At 38.5% G+C, this 23181-nt stretch overlaps 2 protein-coding genes across 23 annotated transcripts in view; one reads left to right on the forward strand and one right to left on the reverse strand.

The window, feature by feature from the left end:
- The window catches only part of DNAI4 (dynein axonemal intermediate chain 4), a 72678-nt gene extending 63434 nt beyond the window's left edge, over positions 1 to 9244 (reverse strand). Inside the window, exon 1 of the mRNA XM_028514055.2 lies at positions 8993 to 9244. Within this exon, the coding sequence (XP_028369856.1) occupies positions 8993 to 9039 (47 nt within the window). The 5' untranslated portion in view covers positions 9040 to 9244. The remainder of the gene's footprint in view (positions 1 to 8992) is intronic.
- A 14-nt stretch (positions 9245 to 9258) lies between these two features.
- The window catches only part of MIER1 (MIER1 transcriptional regulator), a 59026-nt gene continuing 45103 nt past the window's right edge, over positions 9259 to 23181 (forward strand). For 2 of the 22 annotated variants that reach the window (XM_036026259.1, XM_036026264.1), the window contains exons 1-3: positions 9875 to 9892; positions 10497 to 10597; positions 13730 to 13803. In XM_036026259.1, coding sequence (XP_035882152.1) covers positions 10592 to 10597; positions 13730 to 13803 — 80 coding nt within the window. In that variant the 5' untranslated portion in view covers positions 9875 to 9892; positions 10497 to 10591. Of the gene's footprint in view, positions 9427 to 9643; positions 9726 to 9873; positions 9893 to 10496; positions 10598 to 13726; positions 13804 to 15077; positions 15241 to 23181 lie in introns of those variants that run through there. The other 20 variants (XM_036026257.1, XM_028514059.2, XM_028514066.2 and 17 more) reach the window with 18 other exon arrangements.

Raw genomic sequence — 23181 nt, forward strand, 5'->3', positions numbered from 1 at the left:
CCATTTCACCTTTCCTTTAATTATAGCAACTCCTTGAGAAAAATAATTTGTCTGCACTTATTGTTTCTAATCTCCCTCTTTATGTACTCTTTCAAACCTGACCTGATCATATTTTTGCCCTTACTTCACCAAAGGGATTCTTATCAAGGTCCAGTCACTTGCACAATATTAATTCCAATGGTTTTTCAATGTTCTTTTCTTACTTATCAACAGAATTTACTCATCTGGTCATTCTTTTTTCTTAACTGTGATGGCAGGATATTTTCCTTACCTGGTTTTCCTTCTACATTTTTCTATCCTTGGATTTCTTCCTATTTCTTTCTACACTCATAGCCTAGGTGAATTCATCCACACTGCCATGATTTAAATGTCATCTATATGATGATTCCTGAATACACATATCTCTCTCTCTGAACCACTGACAAATATATTTATTTATTTCCTTAACACTTCTAACTTAAAAATTAGAATGTCCAAAACTGAACTCCTCACAAACTTGCCCTCACCCTGTTCAGCAAATGTACTTGCCTTGCAGTATTCCCATTTGTTAAAGGTAATGCTATTCTTCGAGTTGCTCTTGTGAAAAAGAAAACTTCAAAATATATCCAGAATCCCACCATTTGTCACCAACTTTTTGCCACCTTCTTGGCCCAAACACTGTCCCATCTTTCTTAGAATACTGTAGTAGCCTTCTAACTCATCTTCTTGCTGAACCTCAATCCCCTGAAGTCTAGTCTCCACACAGCAGCTAGAGTAAACCTTTAAAGCACAAGTCAGATCATATCACTACTCTGCTCGAAACCCTCTGTTCATCTCCCACCACGTTTAGAGTAAAAACCTAAGTTCTTTCTCTGACCTAAAAAGTCCAACATACATCCAGTTAGGTCTCTGATTTCATGTTCAATGCTTTTTCTCTCGTTTACTCTGCTCCAGTCACATTGGCATCAGAGCCTTTCCATTTGTTATTGTCTTTGCCTGAAATTCTCTTCCCCATATATGTAAATGCGTAGCACTCTCACTTTCCTCAGGTCTTTACTTAAAACTATCTTGTGTGACCTTCTCTGGCTCCCCTATCTAACATGTCAAATACTTCTCTCAAATATTCATATTATCATGCTTTATTTTTCTACCTTAGTACTTTTTACTAACTGTAGCTCTCACACACAGGTAGCATTTAGCATTTCTTACTTGTGTCTTTTACTTATTTAACTTATGAATTGTCCACTGTCCCTACCCCTCTCCACCCTTACAATCAAATTTCCATGATGGTAGTGATTTGGGAATATTTTGTTCCTTGCTATATCCCTAATGCCTACAATAGTACCCAAAACAGTAGCTGCTTAATAGATATTTGTTGAATGAATGAGTAACCCCCAAATCATTACATTCAACTCAAAACATTCTCTCAGCCTTCATACTCAAATGTTTATCAGCCTAATGGGACATCTTGAACTGAATAGATGCATAATGAAAATATTTCACATTTACTTATAAAGCAGTTCTTCCTCTGTTATTCCCTATGGGAACTTAAACAAATGACAATTTGGTAGTTACTAGCATCTTATGGGAGAACATTATCAGTGAACACCCCAAAGTCTTCGAGTGTAAGTTTTATGGGAAGGAACCATGTTTATCATATCCACCATTTATAGCCCTAGCAATTAGCACTCTGCCTACTAGATTGAGAAATTAAAGACAGAAGTACAGACTACTATTTAAAAGAAGTTGAAAGAAGTACCTGTTAGAAATTATAGCCAATTATATTAGAAATTTATGGTACATGTCTAGCTATGTTAGAAAACAGGTGTTTTCCATAGCCACAAATTAGTAGGCAATAAAAAGATTATTTCAGGAAGAGATAACTACTTTGAAAATCATTTTGCCTTAATAACAGAATCATGACACAAGAGGTCATGTAGCTCAACATTCTTGAATTTCCTAAAGCAGGGACCTAACTTTTTTTGTTCACTCCTATGTTTTCGGTATCTAGGGTATAACTGAAAAATATAAGGCATTCAACTGGTATCTGTGGAATGAATACCTGATGATCATTTTTATGAAGAAAAGCAAATGACATTAAAACACCCTATATATACATAAATCTCACTTATGAAATAAATAACTACTATAGGAAAAGTAGGAGCGGCTTTTTAAAAAAGTTTTAAACTTTCCTGTTTTAGCCTCTTCTCATTTTAATGGAATAAAGGTAATGCCAATCTAAACCAAGTCATTTTCTTCCATTCATTAAAAACACAGTACAAGCCCTGGCTGGCATAGCTCAGTGGATTGAGCATGGGCTGAGAACCAAAGTGTCACAGGTTCAATTCCCAGCCAGGGTACATGCCTGGGTTGCAGGCCATAACCCCCAGCAACCGCACATTGATGTTTCTCCATCTCTATCTCCCTCCCTTCCCTCTCTAAAAATAAAATAAATAAAATCTTAAAAAAACACAAAACCTTGTAACATGAAGAAAGACTGAGAGGAAGAGCAGAAATGTGGGTACATAATAATGGACTATCCTTCATGAGTTTTGTAAATCATTTAATGATTGAAACAATTATACCGTCTTATACTCAAGTCAATGATATTTAAAAGTGTGGAACTAAATGGAAGTAAAGTTTTAATAAGTTAAAAAAAAAACAAAAAAAACATAGTACATAGGCTCTGTGCTACATGCTGACAGAGATAGAATATGAATCAGGTATGGGCCCTACAGCATTTACAATCTAACAAAAGGGACAAAACATGTATATAATTATAATGAAAGTACAAAATCGTATTTGCCTCAAAAGAGGTACACAAAAGATCAGTTGTGATACACATTACTTTGGGTGAGAGAAGTGAGCAGAAAAATCATGAAAAGTGTTATCTGAATTAGGCCTTGAATGAGACTAAATTCAAAAGAAGCATACAGGGCACGGATGTTATGTGTGTATCTGGTGCAGGTGGAGGTAAGGGAGGATGAGGTATTGCAACAGGACAGGAAATGCCCCTTGGGCAAAGTTCATTGTGAACGATAATGGTGGAAAAGCATGTGGGATACACAGGGAATCCTAAATAACTCAATTACATACATGAAAGAAAGCAAAGTTAAGCTTTGAAACAAATGAAAGAGCCAGGCTATGTCTTTGAAATTTATTATACAAGCAAGAGAGTGCCTTTTTGAAGGTTTCTGAGCAGAAAAGTGATAAATTTAGCTGTCTTCAGAAAAATTTAGCTGTCTATAGAACATACTAGAAGCAAGAAGGCCATTAGTTAAGACGCTATGGGAAGACTCTAGATGAGAAAGAATCAAGGCTTAACCTGAGGTGGCAAATGCAGAAATAAAACAAATGCAAGATGTATCATTTATTAAGCATGTCTTTTTATTTTCTGTATTTTGATTCTTTGACATCTAGGAATTTGCTGGCCCTAGAAGGCCTGCCCCTCCTGAGGCTAATCAATTCCTATACATAGCAAGGGACTCACCCACAGCACACTTTTTATATGCAAACCCACCATCCAGAGCCCATACCCTTAACCACCTCCTTTATCAGACACACACAGAGCCATCACTTTCTGGGCCACTGCCCATTCACCCTAATCACCCCAGACACAGGAACCAGAGAATAGGGATAGTCCCCTATACCCAGAGCCTTTTGAAGTTATTCAAACAAAACAGTCTTAAACCTGCTTATTCTGCTTTGCCTGTTCCTCCCTACAGAAACCACAATAAAATTTCTGGCCCATGATTCTCCCCTTGCCTGTTCAATCCTGACTGGCCCTGGTGCTTTCCCGTGTGGTCCCCTATGTGGTGTGGCATAGCATGCCTCTTGTTCCTAGGGATCTATTAAAAAAAAATCTTCCTTCATGATAATCATTTCCTTATCCTATGTGTCTTTTCGTGCCTAATTAAAACATCCCAGAAACCCCTAAAACAGAAGATATAGAATTCACAGGACTTGATAACTGAAAATCACAATGCCACTTAAAATTTAAATTTGAAATAACATCCACCTATATTTTTCTAATTCTTATAACTTGAGATATTCAATAGCCATGTTTTACAAGTGAGAAAAATTAAGCTCAAAGAGGTCAATTTAAATGCTCACTCTATTAATTCATAGACTATGTGTTCTTGAGCAAGTTTCTTAATTTATTTTTCCTATATGTAAATTAAAGTTAATAATGGTATCTACCTCATAGTGTTAGGGTGATGTTTAAATTAGCCTTTACTTCCAAGGCACAATAAGTTAAATTATACATATGCTCAATTTAGACATCAGTGATATCCTGGTAGCTGGCTGGTAGCAGTTGAAAATTACTAGGTAAAGTGAATTTCAAGGAAAAGTGAGAACTGCAGATTCTGATATGGAAATGATAATAAATGAATTGAGCCCCCCAAATAAAAATCTAGAGATAAAAGTGAAGCTAAAAGGGTCAAAGAGAGAAAATGGAGATAGAAAAAGGCATTTAGACCAGTAATAATTAAGCCAGTAAAGTTGAGGTTAAAAAGGGAATTTTCAAATGCTGTAGAGAGGTAGACAAGAAAGCCCATTAATTTGGTGGTTTTTGAAACCTTTAGGTTATTCATTATTGACCTTTGAGTAGTTTCTGTACAGCAATGGAGACAACAGATTACAAGAGTTAAAAACTGAACAGATATACTTCTGGTGTTTGGTCCAACATATAAAGACCATGAAAATCATCAGCCCTATATTCACAACAAGAAAAGGCTGAGCAAACTGAACACACCTTCTTAGATCCAACAGAGAACTGAGGTTACAGCACATCTGAAAGTTTGAGAGGCAGGAGAAAGCAGAGAATCATAACTTATTTGAAACAGAAACTGCCACTAGAGCCAGCAAGTTGTAGCAGCTCTTAAAGAGTAATTGATTAATAATTGCTGAAGACTGAGAATAGACTAATTTGACAGATAAAAACTCCTGGAGGCCCAGCCTTAAAGAAGCCTTCACACTTTTGTGAATTGTACTTCCCCGAGCTCCTCCAGGCTTATTATGAAGATCAGTTATGAAGATGGGGCAGGGGGGAACTCTGATAGTTCCAGCAGAGGGACAGGAAGTTACCATTTTGAAATATACCTAGAATGTTCAATTCTACTTAACAAGGGCCTTTCCTCAAGGAAAACTAATTTATCAGAGCCTAATCAATGTGGAGGGAAAATACCCAGCTCCAAGTCCCTCTAATCTTTTTGTTATACCTAATAAGAAAAAACCCCCTGAAAATTACTTATGAAGGTCACAGCCTAGGGCCTGTTAAAAGACTGACACCTAATTAAAAGATTATGGAATATTACCTCTCCCTCCACATCTTACCACCACCACATCAACAGGGGTCCTATGTAATAATGGGGAGCTGGCTGGCAATGGGAAAAACTGCAAGGCTCAGACTATTTAAGAAGGAGTCTCTAAGGAAACCTAAAATAGAGATGATAAAAACCAGAATAGAAAAAATTGAAGCCTCAGAAACCTACAGCTACAGCAAACAAATAGCATAATTCCTAGCCAGGTAAACATAAAACCTCACAGTAAAGGCTTACTTCCCTCAGTCCATACTACCTGAAACATGTTCAGCTTTCAACAATAAATTACAAGGCAAACCAAAGGGCAAAAATCGGTCTGAAGAAACAAAGCAAGCATTAGACCTAGACTAAGATATGGCAGAGGTTTTGGAATTGTAAGACTGAGAATTTTAAATAATTATGGTTAATTGGCTAAGGACTTTAGCAGAAAAAGTGGATAATATGCTCAACAGATGAAAATTCTAAAAATCAAAAGAAAATGAACACGTAAGTTAGTAGAATAAAGAAACTGAGCAGTGAAATGGGATAAAAGCATTGAACAATCAATTAATGGTAGTTTTCATTTAATGGGGGAGTGCCCATATTGTTAAGGCAATGGGAAGGACCCAGAATAAGAAAAATTGGAGTGAAAAGTGGAAAATTGATAAATACATGTCTCATGAGATGCTTTCTAAGATCAGGATTAAGTCCTAAAAGGAGGAAGATGAGAAATAACACACTATGTCAAACCATTGTAAATTTTAGTGTCTGTGAAACTGTTTTAATTAGACATGGGTAATCCCCAAAGTTAAGATTATATTACTTCCCATCTCCCACCCAATCCTTTCCTTAATAGATAATCGCCTATGAATGGCATTATTTAAGAAATTTCCAAGGGAATTTTTCTAGCACTCTCTCAGCTATGAGAGTTGCATCACTTAAAAAAAAATTACATGACTTTAGCTTAATTTTACCTTGAAATTTCAATACTTACATGTTGGGAACTTCCCTGCCTGGTTTCAGGAGCTGTAAACCTCCCATAGCTAAGGCTAAGTGAGTGACCTTCGGCCCATAAGCCACCAAGGAGACAAAGCTTATCTCCTTGGCAGGGGTGCTGCCTCTGCATCTTTTACTTCACCCTGCCTGGCCCCCCAATGCTTGGTTGGTTAGCCAATGACGGGTAAGATTCCTTAAGGGAAGGATGATCTAAGACAGGCACGATCATGGGGCCCCCAGGGAAGGACTTGGGGGCTACAGAAAAGGAGTGATGGACCTTCACCCTTTGGCTTTGACACAGCCTGAGTCTTCGTTCTGTCTGTGAGGAGTCTCCTAATCTCTTGGTTGCCTTAGTTCCCTTGCTCCACCTAAGCCTGTAACAATGACAGGGTGGTGTAGCCCTGTGCTGGAAAGGGCAGGTTCCCTGGGCAATCAGGCCTAAGAAAGAACATGTAAAATCCTGTGAAACCTGTTTTGTTTAGAATGCTCTCAATTAAATGATAAGGGTCCAAGCTGGAAGTTAGTTTGTTCCCCAAAGTTTTATGGCCATTTAGCTAGCTGACCCTGACTCAAAATAGTCCCTCAGAGTTCTTTGTATGTTATCTATTGTTTGATCCTCACTGCCTGATAATGATTAATGAGCTTTACTTATACACCCTGTATTCCTATGCAGACTGAATCCAATACAAGCTTCTCAAGGCAAGGGTCGGGGCTCTCTCCTCTTGAGAGGGTGGCCGAGGCGCTCTGAGGCTTGCTCTCCTTGCTCTCCCCTTGAGAGAGAAGTTGCACTGTCCCTTTTCCTCCACAGGACTCAGTAGTCCATATGAATTTATTTTGTCTCATCCATAATGCCTCAGACACTGCAGGCCAGTGTCCGTATCACCTACATGTCAAAACAAAAATCAAACATGATGAAGAGTAACCAATCACTGAAGTACAAACATTCATTCATTTGTTCAGTCAGCAAATATTTATTGAGTGCCTTCCTCATTCTAGGCAATAGCAGTGAACAAAACGAAAAAATCTCTGCCCCTATGGAGTTCCACAGCTAGGGTGAAGAGATTAACAAACATGTATCCCAAATAGGGCTAAGTTTTATGGAGAAAAATAAAGCAATGTTGAGGAGGAAGAAGTATTATATGTATGTAGGGTGGTTAGAGAATTGATAAGGTGACATGTAAAGGAAATGAGCCATGAGATTATCTGAGTGTACAGTATTACAAGGGACATCAAATGCACACACTTGAAGTGGGAAAATAATGTGTCTGATGTTAATTGTGGAACAATATGGAGTGTAGTCAAGAGGAAGAGCCCAAGGTAAGATACTGTAAAACAATGTAAGTGGTGAGCTTTCACTTCTAGAAAAATGGAAGGCAGAGGAGGGTTTTGAGAAGAGCCAAAGTGATTACTGTGTCGAGGGTGTTGGCAAGACCATTTATGTGGTTACTGCAGCATTACAGTGACTTACATCAGAGTGGTAGCCTAGATTTATTTTCCAGATAGAAATGGTAGAATTGGCTGATGGAGCAGGGTATACGCCAAAGTTCTTAAATGAGTAACAAAGCAAAAATAGCCATTTTACAGCAGTGTAGGTTAGAGAATTAAGTTCAGTTTTGGATAAGAATTCTGAGATGCCCATTAACTTTTAAGTGCCGATGTTTGATTTTTTTTTCAAGTCTGTTTCTTGAGAGGTGTTGGCTAGATATATAAACTTTGGAATCATCAGTGTATAGGTGATTTTTTAAGGCATAAAAGTAAACAGGTTTATTTTTAGAGGTTTAAAGACTGACCCCAGAACACTCCATTATTTAGATATGAAGAAGTCCCAGCAAAATAATTTGAAAAGTATCCATAAATCAAGGGGAGAACTGGCGTCCCAGAAACCAAAGGAAGTAATTGAAAACTCAAGAAGTGATAAACTAGATCAAAACTACTGATGGGTGCATTAAGAATGAAACAGATGTGGCCATTGAATGTGGCTGGGCAGCTATTGTTAACCTTTACGAAAACTTTTTTGAGGGAGTGGTAGAATGGGAAAAAATCTGAGTATCATTCAAGAGAGAACAGAGGGTTCTCTTCCAAGAACTTGCAATAAGTTCTACTAGCTGGAGGAGATTGGAGAGATGTTCAAAGTTTGAGAAGAGAGAAGAAAAAAAGGTCTGGAAGTTTGGGAGAGTGACTAATATGGAACTTGAGTGGCATTGCTGGGGCACCACGAAGGGAAGACTTGGAAGGTATAAGCCAGACAAGTCCTCAGAGCTGTGTGATTTTCCCCAGCCTCTCATTCACCTGTTGCAGGAAGAGTAGAATGTTGTACGCAGGAATGCATTTTAAGGAAGGATGGTATGAGGAGGAGGCAGAAGAAAACCGCAATTACAGAGCAAAGTAGTATTTAGTTTGGTGGCTCACATAAATCGGGAGGATAGAACATACAGGTACTGCATGCACACAACTAGCTTGAAACTGCAGACCGAAACAACGGAAGAGTGCTGTGAGGCAGGTTCTCAACAAACTCGGTCTTTTCTCATTGAGCAAGCACAGCTGTAGGGGATTTGAAAACGGCTGTATTAAGACCAAGGAAGGAGAGACATTTGCCTCTTGGCTTGGAAGCTTCGAGGACTGCTTATTGAATCCAGATGCAGCAAGAGATGGCTCTACAAGGGTTCCCTCCGCGACCCACGGGAATAGGCTAAGGTTTTAGCGCCGGAACTTACAATGCGAGGCTCGGCTGCTTGCGACTCTCTACCGGAGAAATGGGCATGGTGGCTACTGGCTGGGAAGTGATCGACCACCCCCTTCCCTGCCTGCTTCTGGAGCCCCTGCACCCCAACCCTAGGCGTTAGCGGCCAGGGCTGAAGCACCGGAATGTTTGCCCGGTGTCATGGAGACGGTGGAGCCCAGGCTCAACAAGCGGCCGCGCGGTTGGCTGGCGGCTGGAGGCCGAGGAGGAGGGCGGAGGCGGAGGGGAGGGCAGAGGGTTGGCGGAGCAAGAGGAAGCTCGGGGAGACGACTAGAAGAAGGAGGCTGGAGGCCCCGGCCCAAAGCCCCTCCCAGGCTCTGAGTCTCCCCGGCTGCAGGCGGATGGATGGGGATTCTTCAGGCGGTGGCGGAAGCAGTGAAGGTGGCGGCGGCAGCGGCGGCGGCAGCTGTAAGTGCAGCCTCTATAAACCACCTCTCCTCTCCTAGTCCTTTTTGGGATGAGGGACTCTTGAGTTGTCCTCGATCCCCCTTCTCTCCTTCCCCTCCCCCACTGCAAAGTACCGCCCGGAAGACCCTTAACTTCCGGGGAGGGGCTGCGAGAGAACCAGCCCAGTTAGCGGTCCTCCCCTCCCAGAGTGGCGCTGGAGACAAAGGGCGCATGCGCAGCTCTCCTTCCAGGCCCACCCCCCTCCCAGCCCGGTCTTTCGCTTTGGCGGTGGCTGCGGCGCGCTGGGAATCCTCTGCGGAGTGAGTTCGCCTAGCCTTGTTCGCCTCCGCCCCTTTCTCCTGTCGGCTTCGGAGCCTGGTCGGGGTGGGGCTAAGCTGACCTCGCCCCCTGTGGCTCCTCCTCTCCCTGTATCTGTGGGTTCTGTCCTAGCCCCGGGGAGGCTATTGCTCCCACTGCAGCCCTTGTGGTGAGCAGGGTCCCGGGCAAACCATCTCTTTGGAGGGAATGAGGGAGGGAAGAGAGACTCAAAGAGGGCATTATTGTGAGAGACCGAGGTCTTCCCAGTCGGTGGGAAGATTCTTGGGGACAGATGCCTCCCCTGCCTTTGAATGGCCTTGTTCTTCAGCTGTTAGTGGAAAGATCTCTGGCCTGTAGCTCATCTCTGGTCCTCGCTTGCTGTGTGACCTTGAGCGAGTCACTACCCCTCTCTGGGCCCCAGTTATACCTAAAGCTTTCTCCAACGCTAAAATTCTTAATTTTGCCGAAAAACATACAGTTACAAGACTAGCTGGTCTCCTGAGGCTGTTTAGCAAAGATGACTTGGAGTTAACTGAACCTTCTTCATTTATGGGTGGAATGAGGTGGCCTATTTATTGGGTCGCTTTTATTCCTCTACCATTGGTTACAAATTGCACGACTCAAGATTCATTAATGTTTTCAAAAATTGTCATGAGATCCTTGTCCTAATTCCTGGCTATTTTTTAAAAAATTAGAGACAGGGCGAATGGTGAGCTTGTGGTGTCATCTTTTCTGGTCTAGGTACTACTGAGGCTCTCTTTCCTTTGATCCAGATGGTGTGGTGGCTCGATTTTCCCAGTGCCTGGCTGAGTTTCGGACGTGGTTAAGAACCAACTGGTTGAGGTTCAATGCAGACAAGACGGATGTGATGCTGGTAGGCAGGGGCACACTTGGAGATTAAGGGAGGGAATATCCAAACTCCCTCAGTAATATAAATATACCATTATGATGTGTTCCAGTGTTTGAGAACTGCAGATAGGCCAATCATTTCTAGAGTTTGGGTGAGGTAAAAATAACATGCCAACAACATAAGAACTTTAAAAATACCAGTTTGTGATAATCTGATAAAATAGGGCCACCGGACAGAGCTCTCTATATAAAAAATATGAAAAGAAAAACTGTTCTTTGAAGGACCACATGGCTATATGAATGGTCTGGGTTGGCGTTAGCAGTGAAAACCAAACTAACATAAAGATGATGATGCTGATTGTCATATAGATGAAGGGCTTCCAAATGCAATGCATTACTGCTTTGTAACTTGCTTCTATATCCTGCCTATTATAGTAAATTTGCAATTTGTCTAAAATGCCATTTTTAAAAATAGGTGAAGTTTTTTGGTATTAGGTATTTTCAACCAAATTGGTAGTTACCCATAAATTTTTTACCTGCAGATGATGTGTAGGCTGTCACTTTTAAACAACAATTTTAGAAAATAGTTACAAAATCTCGAAAGGGACTCAGGGACTCGGAAAATTATTAGCAATAGAATTTGTTTTTAGGGTTTTGAATTTTCTGTATTAATCTGTTTTATTCAAACAAACCCATAGTCTAAATTGTTATGAGTATTTTCTTGGTGCATTTTTGAGAAGTACCTTTTTGAGTTGCATAACAGATTGTTTATACAGTATGGGTATATATTATATTTGAATCAGGTGTTGGTTCTGAATAAAAGGTTATGTTTCTTAGGATTATGTAAATTTTCAAAGAAGTTTACTTATTGGTTAGTTAAAGTATTGGTTGAAGTAAAATTGTGACTTTAAAATGCTTTCGTTAACAGCAAAATAATAACAAGTGATTCTTGTATGTGTATTATATCTTCTATAAAATTGTTTAATAACTTTTTAATGGAGCGTTCAGTAAATTGCTTAAAAATAATTTCCCAATATAATAGCAGTTGTGAGTAGCTTAGTGTGGTAAAAGTTGATATCAGTTTCCCGGAAAATAAGGAAGCCCTTAGGTGAGGAATGGGAGCTAAAGAGGCATTTATTCAGGCTTTGTATAGTGATTTTTTGTTTTGTTTTGTTTAGTTTCATTTTGGGACATTAGCCACAAACCTCATATAAAATTGGAATTAACCACACTTTTTTTTAGTTTAACTTTAAACATAATACTATAATGAATAGAACTACCATTATGAATGTCACATTAATAAATACTGTAAACTGTAATAATTTAACAACTCATAGGTAATAGTGAATTTTCTTATGCCTTTAACTGTCTTGTCTTGTTTTAAGGTCTTCTAGTATCAATGGGCTTTCAACATTTTTTTTGTTAACCCAAATATACGAGTAAACATTGACTGTTTGCATTTAAATATAAAGGAGACATCTGTTGTATTAATCCAAAGAACTCAGGGTAATGGATAGAAATAACAAGGAGGTAGATACTGGTTTACTAAAAAGAATGTTCCAAAAAATTAGAGCTTTTAAAAACTTGTTTTTATTTTTTAAAATTATTATTTATTTATTTAGAGAGAGGGAAAGGGAGGGAGAAAGAGAGGGAGAGAAATATCAATGTGAGAAACACCAATTGGTTGCCCCTCAGGTGCTCCAGTGACTGCCAAACCTGCAACCCAGGCATGTGCCCTGACTGGGAATTGAACCGGTGACCTTCTAGGTCATGGGCCAATGCTCAATCAACTGAGCCACGACTGTCAGGGCAGAGCTTTGCTTTTCTTACTTTCTTTTTTTCTTTTTTAAGAAGGCTCTTCATGGCACAGTGAGTCATTGGAGGTGTTTAAACATAGGCAGAAAAGCTTGGTAGTAAGTGGGGAAACATACTGAGAGATTCCTACCTAAATAAAGGAGAAATTGACTAAATACCTCTAAAGTCCCATTGAACACTAAGATTCTATGCCTAGTGAATACTTAATTTTTACATATTTGATACTGAAGAGGTTAGCAAGAGTTTTGAAAAAGATTTTACTTTCTTTAAGGCACCTCCTAAAATGTGTAAATATAAGTGTATCACTAGAATAAAATGAAAGAACTGTACTAAATTCAGTAGTCATGTGTTACTGATGACTTACAATATTGGAGCTGTTTCTCTTTATTTTCACAATCTTTGAACCTAAAAAAAATCATGGAGCCCATCTTTATAAAAATAGGAAGGAGAAAAATGTAGACAAGATTTTTTCCCCTATACCATAATGCCACTTAACGTTAGTAAATTAATACACAATATTAATAAACTTAAAGGTTATTTATCAATGAGACGGATACTCATTCAAGTGCTGTGTTTTGGTGTGTATAATGGGCACCCACATTTTGTGCGCATTATACGTGGGTTTATTATGCCTATGTGTAATATGCATCCTTATTTTTTCCCTAAAAATTTGGGAAAAACCTGCATATTATACACAGCAGAATACGGTATTTCTCAGACCTCGATTTTCCTAACAATTTCTGAATTCATTCAGTAATTTAGGAGGTTGTAGTCCCAGCTCTTTGTCACAGCTGGGACTTTTGTTGAAGGTTTAACTGGAGAATCTGAGATTAAATGGGTTTAAGCAAGCAAACTATTCCTGTACCTTGTTTTTTTGACAACAACTTAAAACTTTCCTTTTGGTAACCAGCTACATAAATTTCATATATTAGCTTTCGTATTTAAATGGAAAATCCCCCTTTATCCCCATGGTATTATAAAGCCTGAGTTTCTACCTCGAGGCCCCTTATTATTTTTATCTTTACCCGCCTCAACTCCATGCACATCCAGTATTCTTTGCCTTTAGCTGCTTCCATCAAGCATCTGAAAGTGAAAAATTATGTGAAAAAGCCATTTTTATTTCAAGTGCTAAGGACTAAGGAAATTCAACAGGGTAACTTAGAAACTATATACATGCAAAAATATTTATTCCCCCAAGGAATCCTGAAAAACATTTTTATATAAGTATTCTAAAAAATAAAATGAAAATACTGTACAGTACAGTTAATGGTAAAAATTGTTTGTAGATTTGGGAACCTTAAAGTTTTCCTTTCTCTTCTTTCCCTTGCTTTTCTTTCAGTAGAAAATGTGCATCAGATGTTTATGTTTAATTGGTTTACAGACTGTCTGTGGACTCTTTTCCTGTCAAATTACCAGGTAATGTCCTTTCACTTAGAAGCTACTTCATATACCTATAAATGCACAAATTATTATTGGACATAAGAATTTCAAGTAATGTTGAATCTTGAAAAATATGAAACTGCTAAACAGTCTAGAATTTTAAGGGAATACAAATACCATAAGAAAACAGCCTCCCCCATATTGCATTCTAAGTTAAGTGTTAACTTAAAAAACATTTTATGTGTGCACATTTATGCCACATATTGTAGTGCTGGTATTACATTTTTTGGAGGGAATGAATAATTTTCATACTTAACTGGTTGATTTTGGTAGTCATTTTAAAAATTGCATTGAGGAACCCTTGAATATTTGGGGAAGAAAAACTGTCCTTTTAAAATGAGACTTTTAAACTGCTGGTTTAATAAAATATATGTTCATGCACGTTTTAATATTACCTTGGTATTAGCCAGTATCTGCCTGAGTAATGGAAGTGAAACATATTGGTCTTTTGCAGTCATTGGCTCTGGCTATCTTCAGAGTTGGCATTGAGGTCCATTGACAGTTCTAGGCCAATACATTACAATAAACTTTCAAATTTATTTGAAAGCCTGCAGTCCTTTCAGGCTTCGCAAATAAAAGCAATTTCTCTCCTCCATGCAGTTAAGTCAGAGATTATGTCCAAAGAGTGGCTTTTATAATATTTCACATTTTAAAATGTTCTCTAGTGCAAAATTCAACCGTTGCACACTTAGGTTGCTACTGGCATCTCAGAAGGTATGTAAGGAAAATCCAGTGAGATAGGAGGATGGCGGGCTATGTAGCACAATCCTTTTCTTAACCTCTGCCCAGACCGCTAAAATTTTGAAATACTGAATTTTACATTTCCTGTCGCGAATCAACTGGTGAATATTTGTCTAGGGATAACCGCTTTCGAAGCGCACAGCAACATCCGTTTTCCAGCAACTATACTTCGAAAAAGGCCTACGTGTAAAATATAATGTATCTTTTCCCCATCGATGTGAATGCCAGATGGGTTCATTTGCCACCCTTCCTTGACTCCTCTGGTCTCGAAAGCCCTCTCTTGGCTGGACTCCTGCGCTCGGATCCGCTAGGGTAGGGGAGGCGCCCCTTGCGGAGATGCCACCTCCCTCCACACCCACCTTGACTCCTCCCCCTTTGCGGAGCACCCGGGAGGGTTGCTGCGGACGGCGCCAGCCCTGCTCTGGCCGCGAAGGCCTTTTCCCTCCACTCAGCTGGTCGTGGCCGCGTCGCCGCGAGGGGGCGGAGTGGGGCGTGGTGGACGCGCTCGGGTGGCTCCTGCGCGTTCCCGCCGAGGCAGAGACGGCGGGATTCGAGAGGCGGCAGCTGCGGCGACAGGAGTCCCGTTGCCGAGTCTCACATCCGGGTTCTGGCCGTGACCCATCTGCGGCCGCCGCGGAGATGTGACCCGTCAGTACGGCAAATATGGCGGAGGTAAGGGAGTGAGCTCCCCCTCCCTGTCCCGGAGCCGGGCACCCCTGGGCCCTGGCCGGGGTGGAGTGGAGTGGGCCTGGCTAGGAGAGGCCCAGACCTGTCGGCTCCACTGCCCACCTGTTGTCCGGAACAGGCCGCGCTCTGGGCGGAAGCTTTTCTTGGAACTTAGTTGGGATGGGCGCGCGGGGTGCGAGGGAGTGGACGTGCAGTTGGACTTCGGGGACAGTTTGAAGGGTCTAGTGCTGCGCAGGACTCCGTGCCGAGAGGGACAGGGTGGGGGCGCCCACTGAGCAGGGGCGTCTGTGGCGCAACTTCGCTGGGCCGGTGCGAGGGCCGAGAGAGGAGCTGTTGCTTCCTCTTCTTGCGAAGTTTCTTCCCTCCCTAACCAAGATGCTCTTGCGCCCTTTCGCCTTTCCACGTCACCCCCACCCGTTTGCTACTGACATCTAGTCTGTGTTGGTGGGGAAAACTTGAGGCAGGACGGCCTTAAGATTAACTCTGTAATTTTCCTGCTGGTGATAAAACGAGCTTGGAAAAGGAACCTGGTATTTCGCAATCCAGCCCTCTAGGTTGGGGGAGTTTCCTCGTTGCTCCAAAGTGTTCCATCCCCTGCCCCCGGGGTAGAACCTTTTCTTTCCTTTTATTTCAGCGGAATTGCTTTATACCTTCCGCTCTCTGACGTCCCGGGCATTTGCCCTCTACCCCCGCCCCGTTCCAAATCTACTCTATCCTTCTAATTTTTTTTTCTACCTTGTGGAAGATTTTTTTTCTCCCTTTTTTTTTAATTAAACGAAATCCCAAAGCCCCTTTCTTCAATTGTGTTTATTTTACGTGTTTGGGCCTCAGATTGGTGGGCAACAGCAATGTTTGCTTAATTTTAACTTACTATATAAACCTCAGATTAAAATTTTTGCCTCTGATTTAAACCATAAACATTCGATTTTTAAAAAAACTTTTTTTCTTACCCTTGGAAGAAGTTTGTTATTCTTTACCTTTTGGAGTTCAAGAGGTGATATTTTTAGATTTTTATGTTTTCTTTGAGTAGAGCCACTCTTAATGACTGATAAGAAATTTCTCTTGTGTGAATTACTATTTTCATAGTGTCAGAGGCACCGAAAAAACAGATTCAGGAGTAGGTGATTCTTTTAACCATCAGCCCCCAATTTTTGTCTGTCTTATTTGCTAAATGAAGTCAATGGTGAGTACTTTCATCAAATCCATAATATCTAAACCTTGGGGATACAGAAACAAGATTAAATTGTGGAAAATAGTTTTGGAGACTTATTCATGTACCTGTTGAGTGGAGATGATTTTCATTTCTTTGCTCTTTGTGGTTAAAAAATTATATTTTCACATGAATTGGAGAAAACAGTACTTTGTATTTACTTAAATGTGACTGGATTTATTCTACCTAGCTGAAAGAATTTTAGTCCTGGAGAATCTGAAGTGTTTTTTTCCCCTTCGTATGTAAGAGAGGGGAGGTGATGTATATAGCTGGCTTTACATATATTTTATCAAATAGTACTTAGCTGATAAACCTTTCAGTGAATATCCATTGGATAAGCAGCAGTGTGCTGCCTGGCATAGGCTTGAGCTTTAAGTTCTGTCATATTTTAACGCAAGATATAATTGAAGGAAAATAGCTTAATGTATGAATATATTGTGAAATTTAAGTTTAAAAAAACCTCACCCAAAAATTGTAACTGCCCAGCACACTGAAAACTTAACATATAAATGGAAGTATATTAACATTTTATTTCTTGTTTTAGAAATTAAAGATGGTTGCATTAATGTAAGAGAGGAAAAGCAATATTTTGTTACTAGTCACTTAATATTATCAAGTGCTTATTTTAGTTTTCTTAAAAATTGCATTGCTTGGAGAATGGAACTCTCCTGTAGGAACACATGCATGGTTCAATTTCAAGAAGAAAAATTCTGAATTTTGTTTTCAGTGCATTTTAGTGACCTGGTATCTTATTTAAAAATATTTTGTTTATTTTATTTTTATATTTAGAGGGGAAGGGAAGCAAAGAGAGGGAGAGAAACATCCAGTTGGTTGCCTCCCATACGTGTCCTGAACAGGGACTGAATCCACAACCCAGGCATGTGCCCTAACCGGAATCCAGCCAGCGACCTTTAGCTCTGCAGGATGCCCAACCAGCTGAGCCATACTGGTCAGGGCAGTGACCTGGTGTCTTTAAAAAATTCACCTTTTATATTCTTCAATTACTTGTAGATGAGTTTTGGGTTTGTTTTTTTTTATAGTTAGTGAATTTGGAAGAAGAGTAACCTTCATCTGTGTCTAAAACAGGTGAAGAGGTGAAAGGTAAATTTAATTTGTAATTTTTTCATTTCAACATTTTAATAATTAAGATGATTTTAGAGACTGGTCATTTAAAAAATTAGATGAAGAAAAAATGCTGGGTTTATAAAATGCTTTTACTTGCTTTTGTGTGAACTTTCAGGAGATTCATTCTTTATGATGCATGTGGTAAATGATTCCAAATGCTGGCTATTATACACTTGATTGAGTAGACCTGAGGATTGAAGTTAACTGGTGAAATAATAGTCAGTGCATAGCAACAATATGTATCTATTCAGTAAATCTGAGGAGAAACCAGTTATTGAAGAAGCATGTCTCCAGAGAAAAGTGTAGGTATTATGCTTCTAGGGGTTTTTTTGTTGTTATTTCCTACATAGGAGAATGACCCTGGCCTTGTTAGTTTTCTTTTATTTTTTTTTCCAGAAAATATTTAATTCTCTAATACAAATTTACTTTAGATGTAAATAGAATATACCCATTTTTCATACTTGGTCTGATCATCTCAATTATGACCTATGCATTCAGTGGTTCTTCAAATTGTGATAACATTGAAAGCATATTTAATATACTTAGAAGGGGTATATTTTCCCTTTTTAAATGCATTTTGGTAATATTTCTTATTATTATCCCTTAAAGTTATTTATCAGCCTTCTAAAAGGAGGCTCTTCTAGTCACACTTAAAGGAAGAAAATTATAGAGTAGTCACAGTTTTATAAAAGCATTGAGAAAGAAAGAAGAAATAGTTGGTCCTTTGGGTTTTATAAGGAATATGGTGTAGGGGCCTTTGGGAAGTAACAATTTGCCTTTTATTTCAGAGTTTGTAAAGACATAAGGGACTTTTTCTCAAGGGAAAAAAATAAGCCACAGCATAGCACAAGACCTATCTTTTCACCTAGGCTATAATTCTGTTACATAGAGAGAAGAAAAATTTAATGGACTTCCTTTTCTCTGTTTTAAGTATTCTAATATTTTCAAAATGATGCATAATCTGTTTTAATCTGTTTATGCACTGTCATATCTATCCACTTATTTTTTAAAAAAATATATTCCTTAGTACTTTTTTGAGACTATTTGGACTTTGCTTTTTAAGGAAATGGAATCATCTTAACTGCTCTTCTTGATAGTATTAATTTCTACTCTAAACAAAACTTGTTTCACTACAATGAATTTAGGTCTTAAATAATTCTCTATACTGGTAATACAATTTTTTTTTTAGTATTTATACTTCAGAACTAGTAGGGATTTATCTAAAGTAATCAAGAACACCAACGTATGAGATTCCTTAAAAAGCATAATTCAGAAGAAGTAATAAAGCACTTGATCAGGTAGGAAAGATTGGTGGGGAATATAGAAGTGACTGAGTTCTAGAGAATTCTTGTGAGACTAATCAGCTTCCCAAATAATTTGGTAAAAAAATGTTGCCATTGAAACTTCAGCGTGTCTTTATGAAAAGTAATTAGCTGCATAGAAATTTCTTGCGTGAAGGTCAGGTTGAGTCCCTGTACTTTTCAAAAGATTTGCAAATAGTTTCAAAATTCATTGCAGTGATTAAACTGTTCAAGAACCATTCTTTGCTTGGGACCCATTCTGTTTGACTTATTCTATGACTTGGAAGAATGACTGTTATAATTATGGTTATGTAGATGTGAAATTCATCAAGTTGCACCCCCCCAGAAAGCTTTTACAAATTGCGATTCTTTTTTCCCAATAGCCCTAGATTAGAAAAAATAAATTTAGAAGAGTCTGTTAACATACTAAGTATTTCTTAGCAGTGTTATGTCTTCTGAGAAATCCATAATAAAAGTAAAGAACTTTGATCTCAAAGGAATTTGAGCTGGAAGAAATTTAAATCTTAGAGAGAAAATGAAACTAAGCAAAGAGTTTATGTAATTTGTCTTAGGTCGTGCAGTTAGTTAGTCTCTGCACAATTAAGACTGGAACCTAGGCTTCTGAATTCTTGGGGCTTAGTAACCCTTAGTAAGCTAGGAAGGAGTTATGGGCCAGTGAGAATGCTTGCAAGTAGTTAGAAATTCCAACAGTACAGAAAGGTATAAAATGAAAAAAGCTTTTTCTCCCCAATCCATTCCCTACTGGTAACTATTCTTAACAAATTCTTATGTATCCTTTTGGGGGAAAATTTTGTATGTATATTCTAGTCCAGTGTGCTCCCTTCCTTGACACATTTGTCTGTCTGTCTGTCTCTATATATGTATATACATGTATGCATATGTATATATATGTGTATGTATATGTGTTTTTCCCCAGTCAGTACAAATAGATCTGTGTCATTCTTTTTAATGGATTAATTAGATTAATAGTATTCTATTGCTTGGAAAAACCGTATTTTCATTTCTAACTAATTAAATGATGGACATTAAAGTTTTTTCCAAACTTTTGGCTATGAACAACTTTGTGGTAGTAGACATCTTGTGGTATAGAACATCTTGGTGTTCTTTATTAGGCATATCAATAGGGTAAGTTTATTTTGGCAAAATTATATCCAGAGCAGTTAACTCCCATTTCTACCAATAATGTATGAATGCATTTTATATATATATATATATTCCTCACCCAGGGTTATATTTATTGATTTTAGACAGAGGAAGTGGGAGAGAAAACTAGAAACATCAATGTGAGAGAGAAACATTGATGGTTGCTTCCCGTCTGTGCCTGACCTGGGATCGAACCCACAGCCTTTTGGTGTACTGGACAATGCTCCAGCCAACTCAGCCATCCAGCCAGGGCATGAGTGCATTTAAAATATATTTTAATCTCCAATGTAAAATCTTTACTGCTTACATTTTATAGTTTGAACTTTTACTAAAAATAGATAGTTATGAGTACCTGTGTGGCTTTTGTTTTGTTTTATATCTTTTTTAATCCTTACCTGAAGACATAACTTACTGATTTTTGAGAGAGGGGAAGAAGGGAGAGAGAGAGAGAGAGAGAGAGAGAGAGAGAGAAACATTGATGTGAGAGGAAATATCTTATCAGTTGCCTTTCTTATGCACCCCAACCAGGAACCCCTAACCTGCAACCTAGGCATGTGCCCTGACCTGAATCAAACTGTCAACTTTTCAGTTTCCCAGATGGTGCTCCCACCAATGAAGCCACACCAGCCAGGCTATATGGCTTTAGTTTTATTTTTTTCCCCCTCCTTCTCTCTTGCCGGTTTACTCTAGTTATTAATGGTAGATGTGACAATTTTCCTGGAGGGTATTGTTAAAGAGATCCCAGTTCCTAAGGAGACATAGATAATACATGACAAGTGACAACTTGAAGTCACATTTTAAACCTTCTTTGAACAGATGAAAACCATTTTTAAAAGAAAAAGTAAGGGTAAAGGAGAAAGGAAATGAAGAGCAATTTTTTTTTACGTAGTTGTTTCCTTGGGAGGTGAAGAAGGAACCAGGCCCTAGGCTTTAATTCTGCCTCCTTCACCTGCAGTGGAACCTTGAGCAAGTCACTTTATCTCCCTGAATTTGCTAATGTATAAAATGAGGTAGGCGGGGAAGGTTTATGGTTATATGATCAAGTAACTTTATGCATTTGCAATTAAGTAGTCCTATATAAATATAAGCTAGTCTTGCTATTTTAAATACTTAAAAAAATGCCTTCAATGATACTGAACTCATATATTTGAAGAATTCTCATTTTTTTGTTGGTTGGCAAAAGTGGTTTACAGTACAAGCTGTTTTCAAACACCAATTTTTCATAAGCTCCCTATTATTGGTTGGTTGATTGCTTTAATGATCAGTCATCATTTATTTCTTTTTAAAATTAAATTTATTCAAGTGACATTGGTTAATGTCACCAACTCAAAAGAACTTATGCATCCCTCCCTATGTTCATAGCAGCACTACTTATAATAGCCAAGGGCTGGAAATAGCCTGGATGCCCATCAGTGGATGAGTGTATCAAAAAACTGTGGTACATTTACACAATGGAATACTACACAGCAGAAAGAAGGGAGTCTTACCTTTTACGACAGCATGGATGGAACTGGAGAATATTATGCTAAGCGAAATAGGCCAGTCAGTAAAAGACAAATACCATATGACCTCACTTGTAACTGGAATCTAATGAACACAATAAACTAACAAGAAAAATAGAACCAGAGACATGGAAACATGGAACAGACTGACAGCTGTAGGAGGGGAGGAGGGAGGAAGTAATGGTGGAAGGAAGGGGAAGGGACTAGTCAAAGAACACGTATGAATGACCCATGGACATGGACAATGGAGAGGGGATTTACTGTGGGCAAGGGGAGTGGTGTGGGTGGAGGGGGCAAAAGGGAAAAAAGAAATCGGAACAACTATAATAGAATAAACAATACATTTTTTTAAAATAGCATCTTAGAAATATGAAAAAAATGCTCCAAGAACCATTTCTTTTAAACTACTAATTTGAAAGAAATACTGGTTATTCTTTTATATTTCATGCAAACAAAAGTTTACTAAAAAGGACAAAACAGCAGTATAAAGCTACTCAGTGGATAGTGAACCTAGGACCAGATGAAGATAGTTTTGAGCATTGCTGTGGCCTTGGACAAGGGTTGTGCTTAAACTTGGGAAGTAAAATATAATTACATGGAGTCAAATATGAATTTTTTAAAATAATTGATTTGCTTACAATAATTTGTGTGTTGGGTAAGTTTATTTTCACACAGAAATGTGCAGCTCCGCCTGAAAGAAGTTAAGCAAACTAGAAACTGTTTTTTATGGTTACATTATTCTGGTCTCTCACCCTACTCTTCAGCTTCCCGTAAGAGGAACTGAATTAAAGCATAGCACTCTTGATCATTGTGGCAAGGTAACTTAAATAAAGATGGTGACACTTGAAAATATACAATATTAAATTGTCAGTTTTTTGTTAGAACAAGACAATACTATAGGCAAGAACCATTCTCTTGTAAGAATTAAAAGAAAAAAACATAGGACCCTTGTAAAAGTGTGTCTCAAAAGAACCTAAGTCACCACGTGGAATTTGGAGTGTATACTTACTACAATAACATAATGTGGACAGTTTTCAAAGTGGAGTTTTAACACCTTATAGTAATTTGTCTTAGATGCCCACCTTTTGAAGTGTTGGGCCCATTCCTTACTTTTTTTTGTTCTTGCCTCTCTGTGCCATTACTTGGGAAAAAGAAGGAAAAATACTACAGTAATATACCTCTCTCTCTTTGCTGGTGCTTTTGGCCTTCTAGTGTCTCTGATTTCTGTTGGGCACTAAATATTTAGATCTGAGTGGATAGGCAAGGTTTTAGTTACCAAGTTTATATCATTTTTAAGCATTTTTTGAGTTTGTTACAGACTTTTTTATAGGAGTTTATATTTGTAGATGACTTGGTTTTAATTGAATTAGATGAAACAGCCACAAACTCTCAAGTGGTGAAATTACTAAAATAAGTTGCTAACAATTTCATCTTTACATTTTTCCATAAATATATGGTTAAATTTATGAGAGGTAGAATGGTACAGTAGAAGAAACATTATAATTTCAAGTCTTTGTCATCTATCAGATAATTTAATCTCTCTAGACTTAGTATGAAAGGTTGCTAATTTTGTAATAATTTATAAGTATGTTGTTTATTAGTAAAGTTAACCTTATGAACTGTT

The sequence above is a fragment of the Phyllostomus discolor genome, chromosome 5, assembly GCF_004126475.2.
Source record: "Phyllostomus discolor isolate MPI-MPIP mPhyDis1 chromosome 5, mPhyDis1.pri.v3, whole genome shotgun sequence".
Lineage (NCBI taxonomy): Eukaryota > Metazoa > Chordata > Mammalia > Chiroptera > Phyllostomidae > Phyllostomus > Phyllostomus discolor.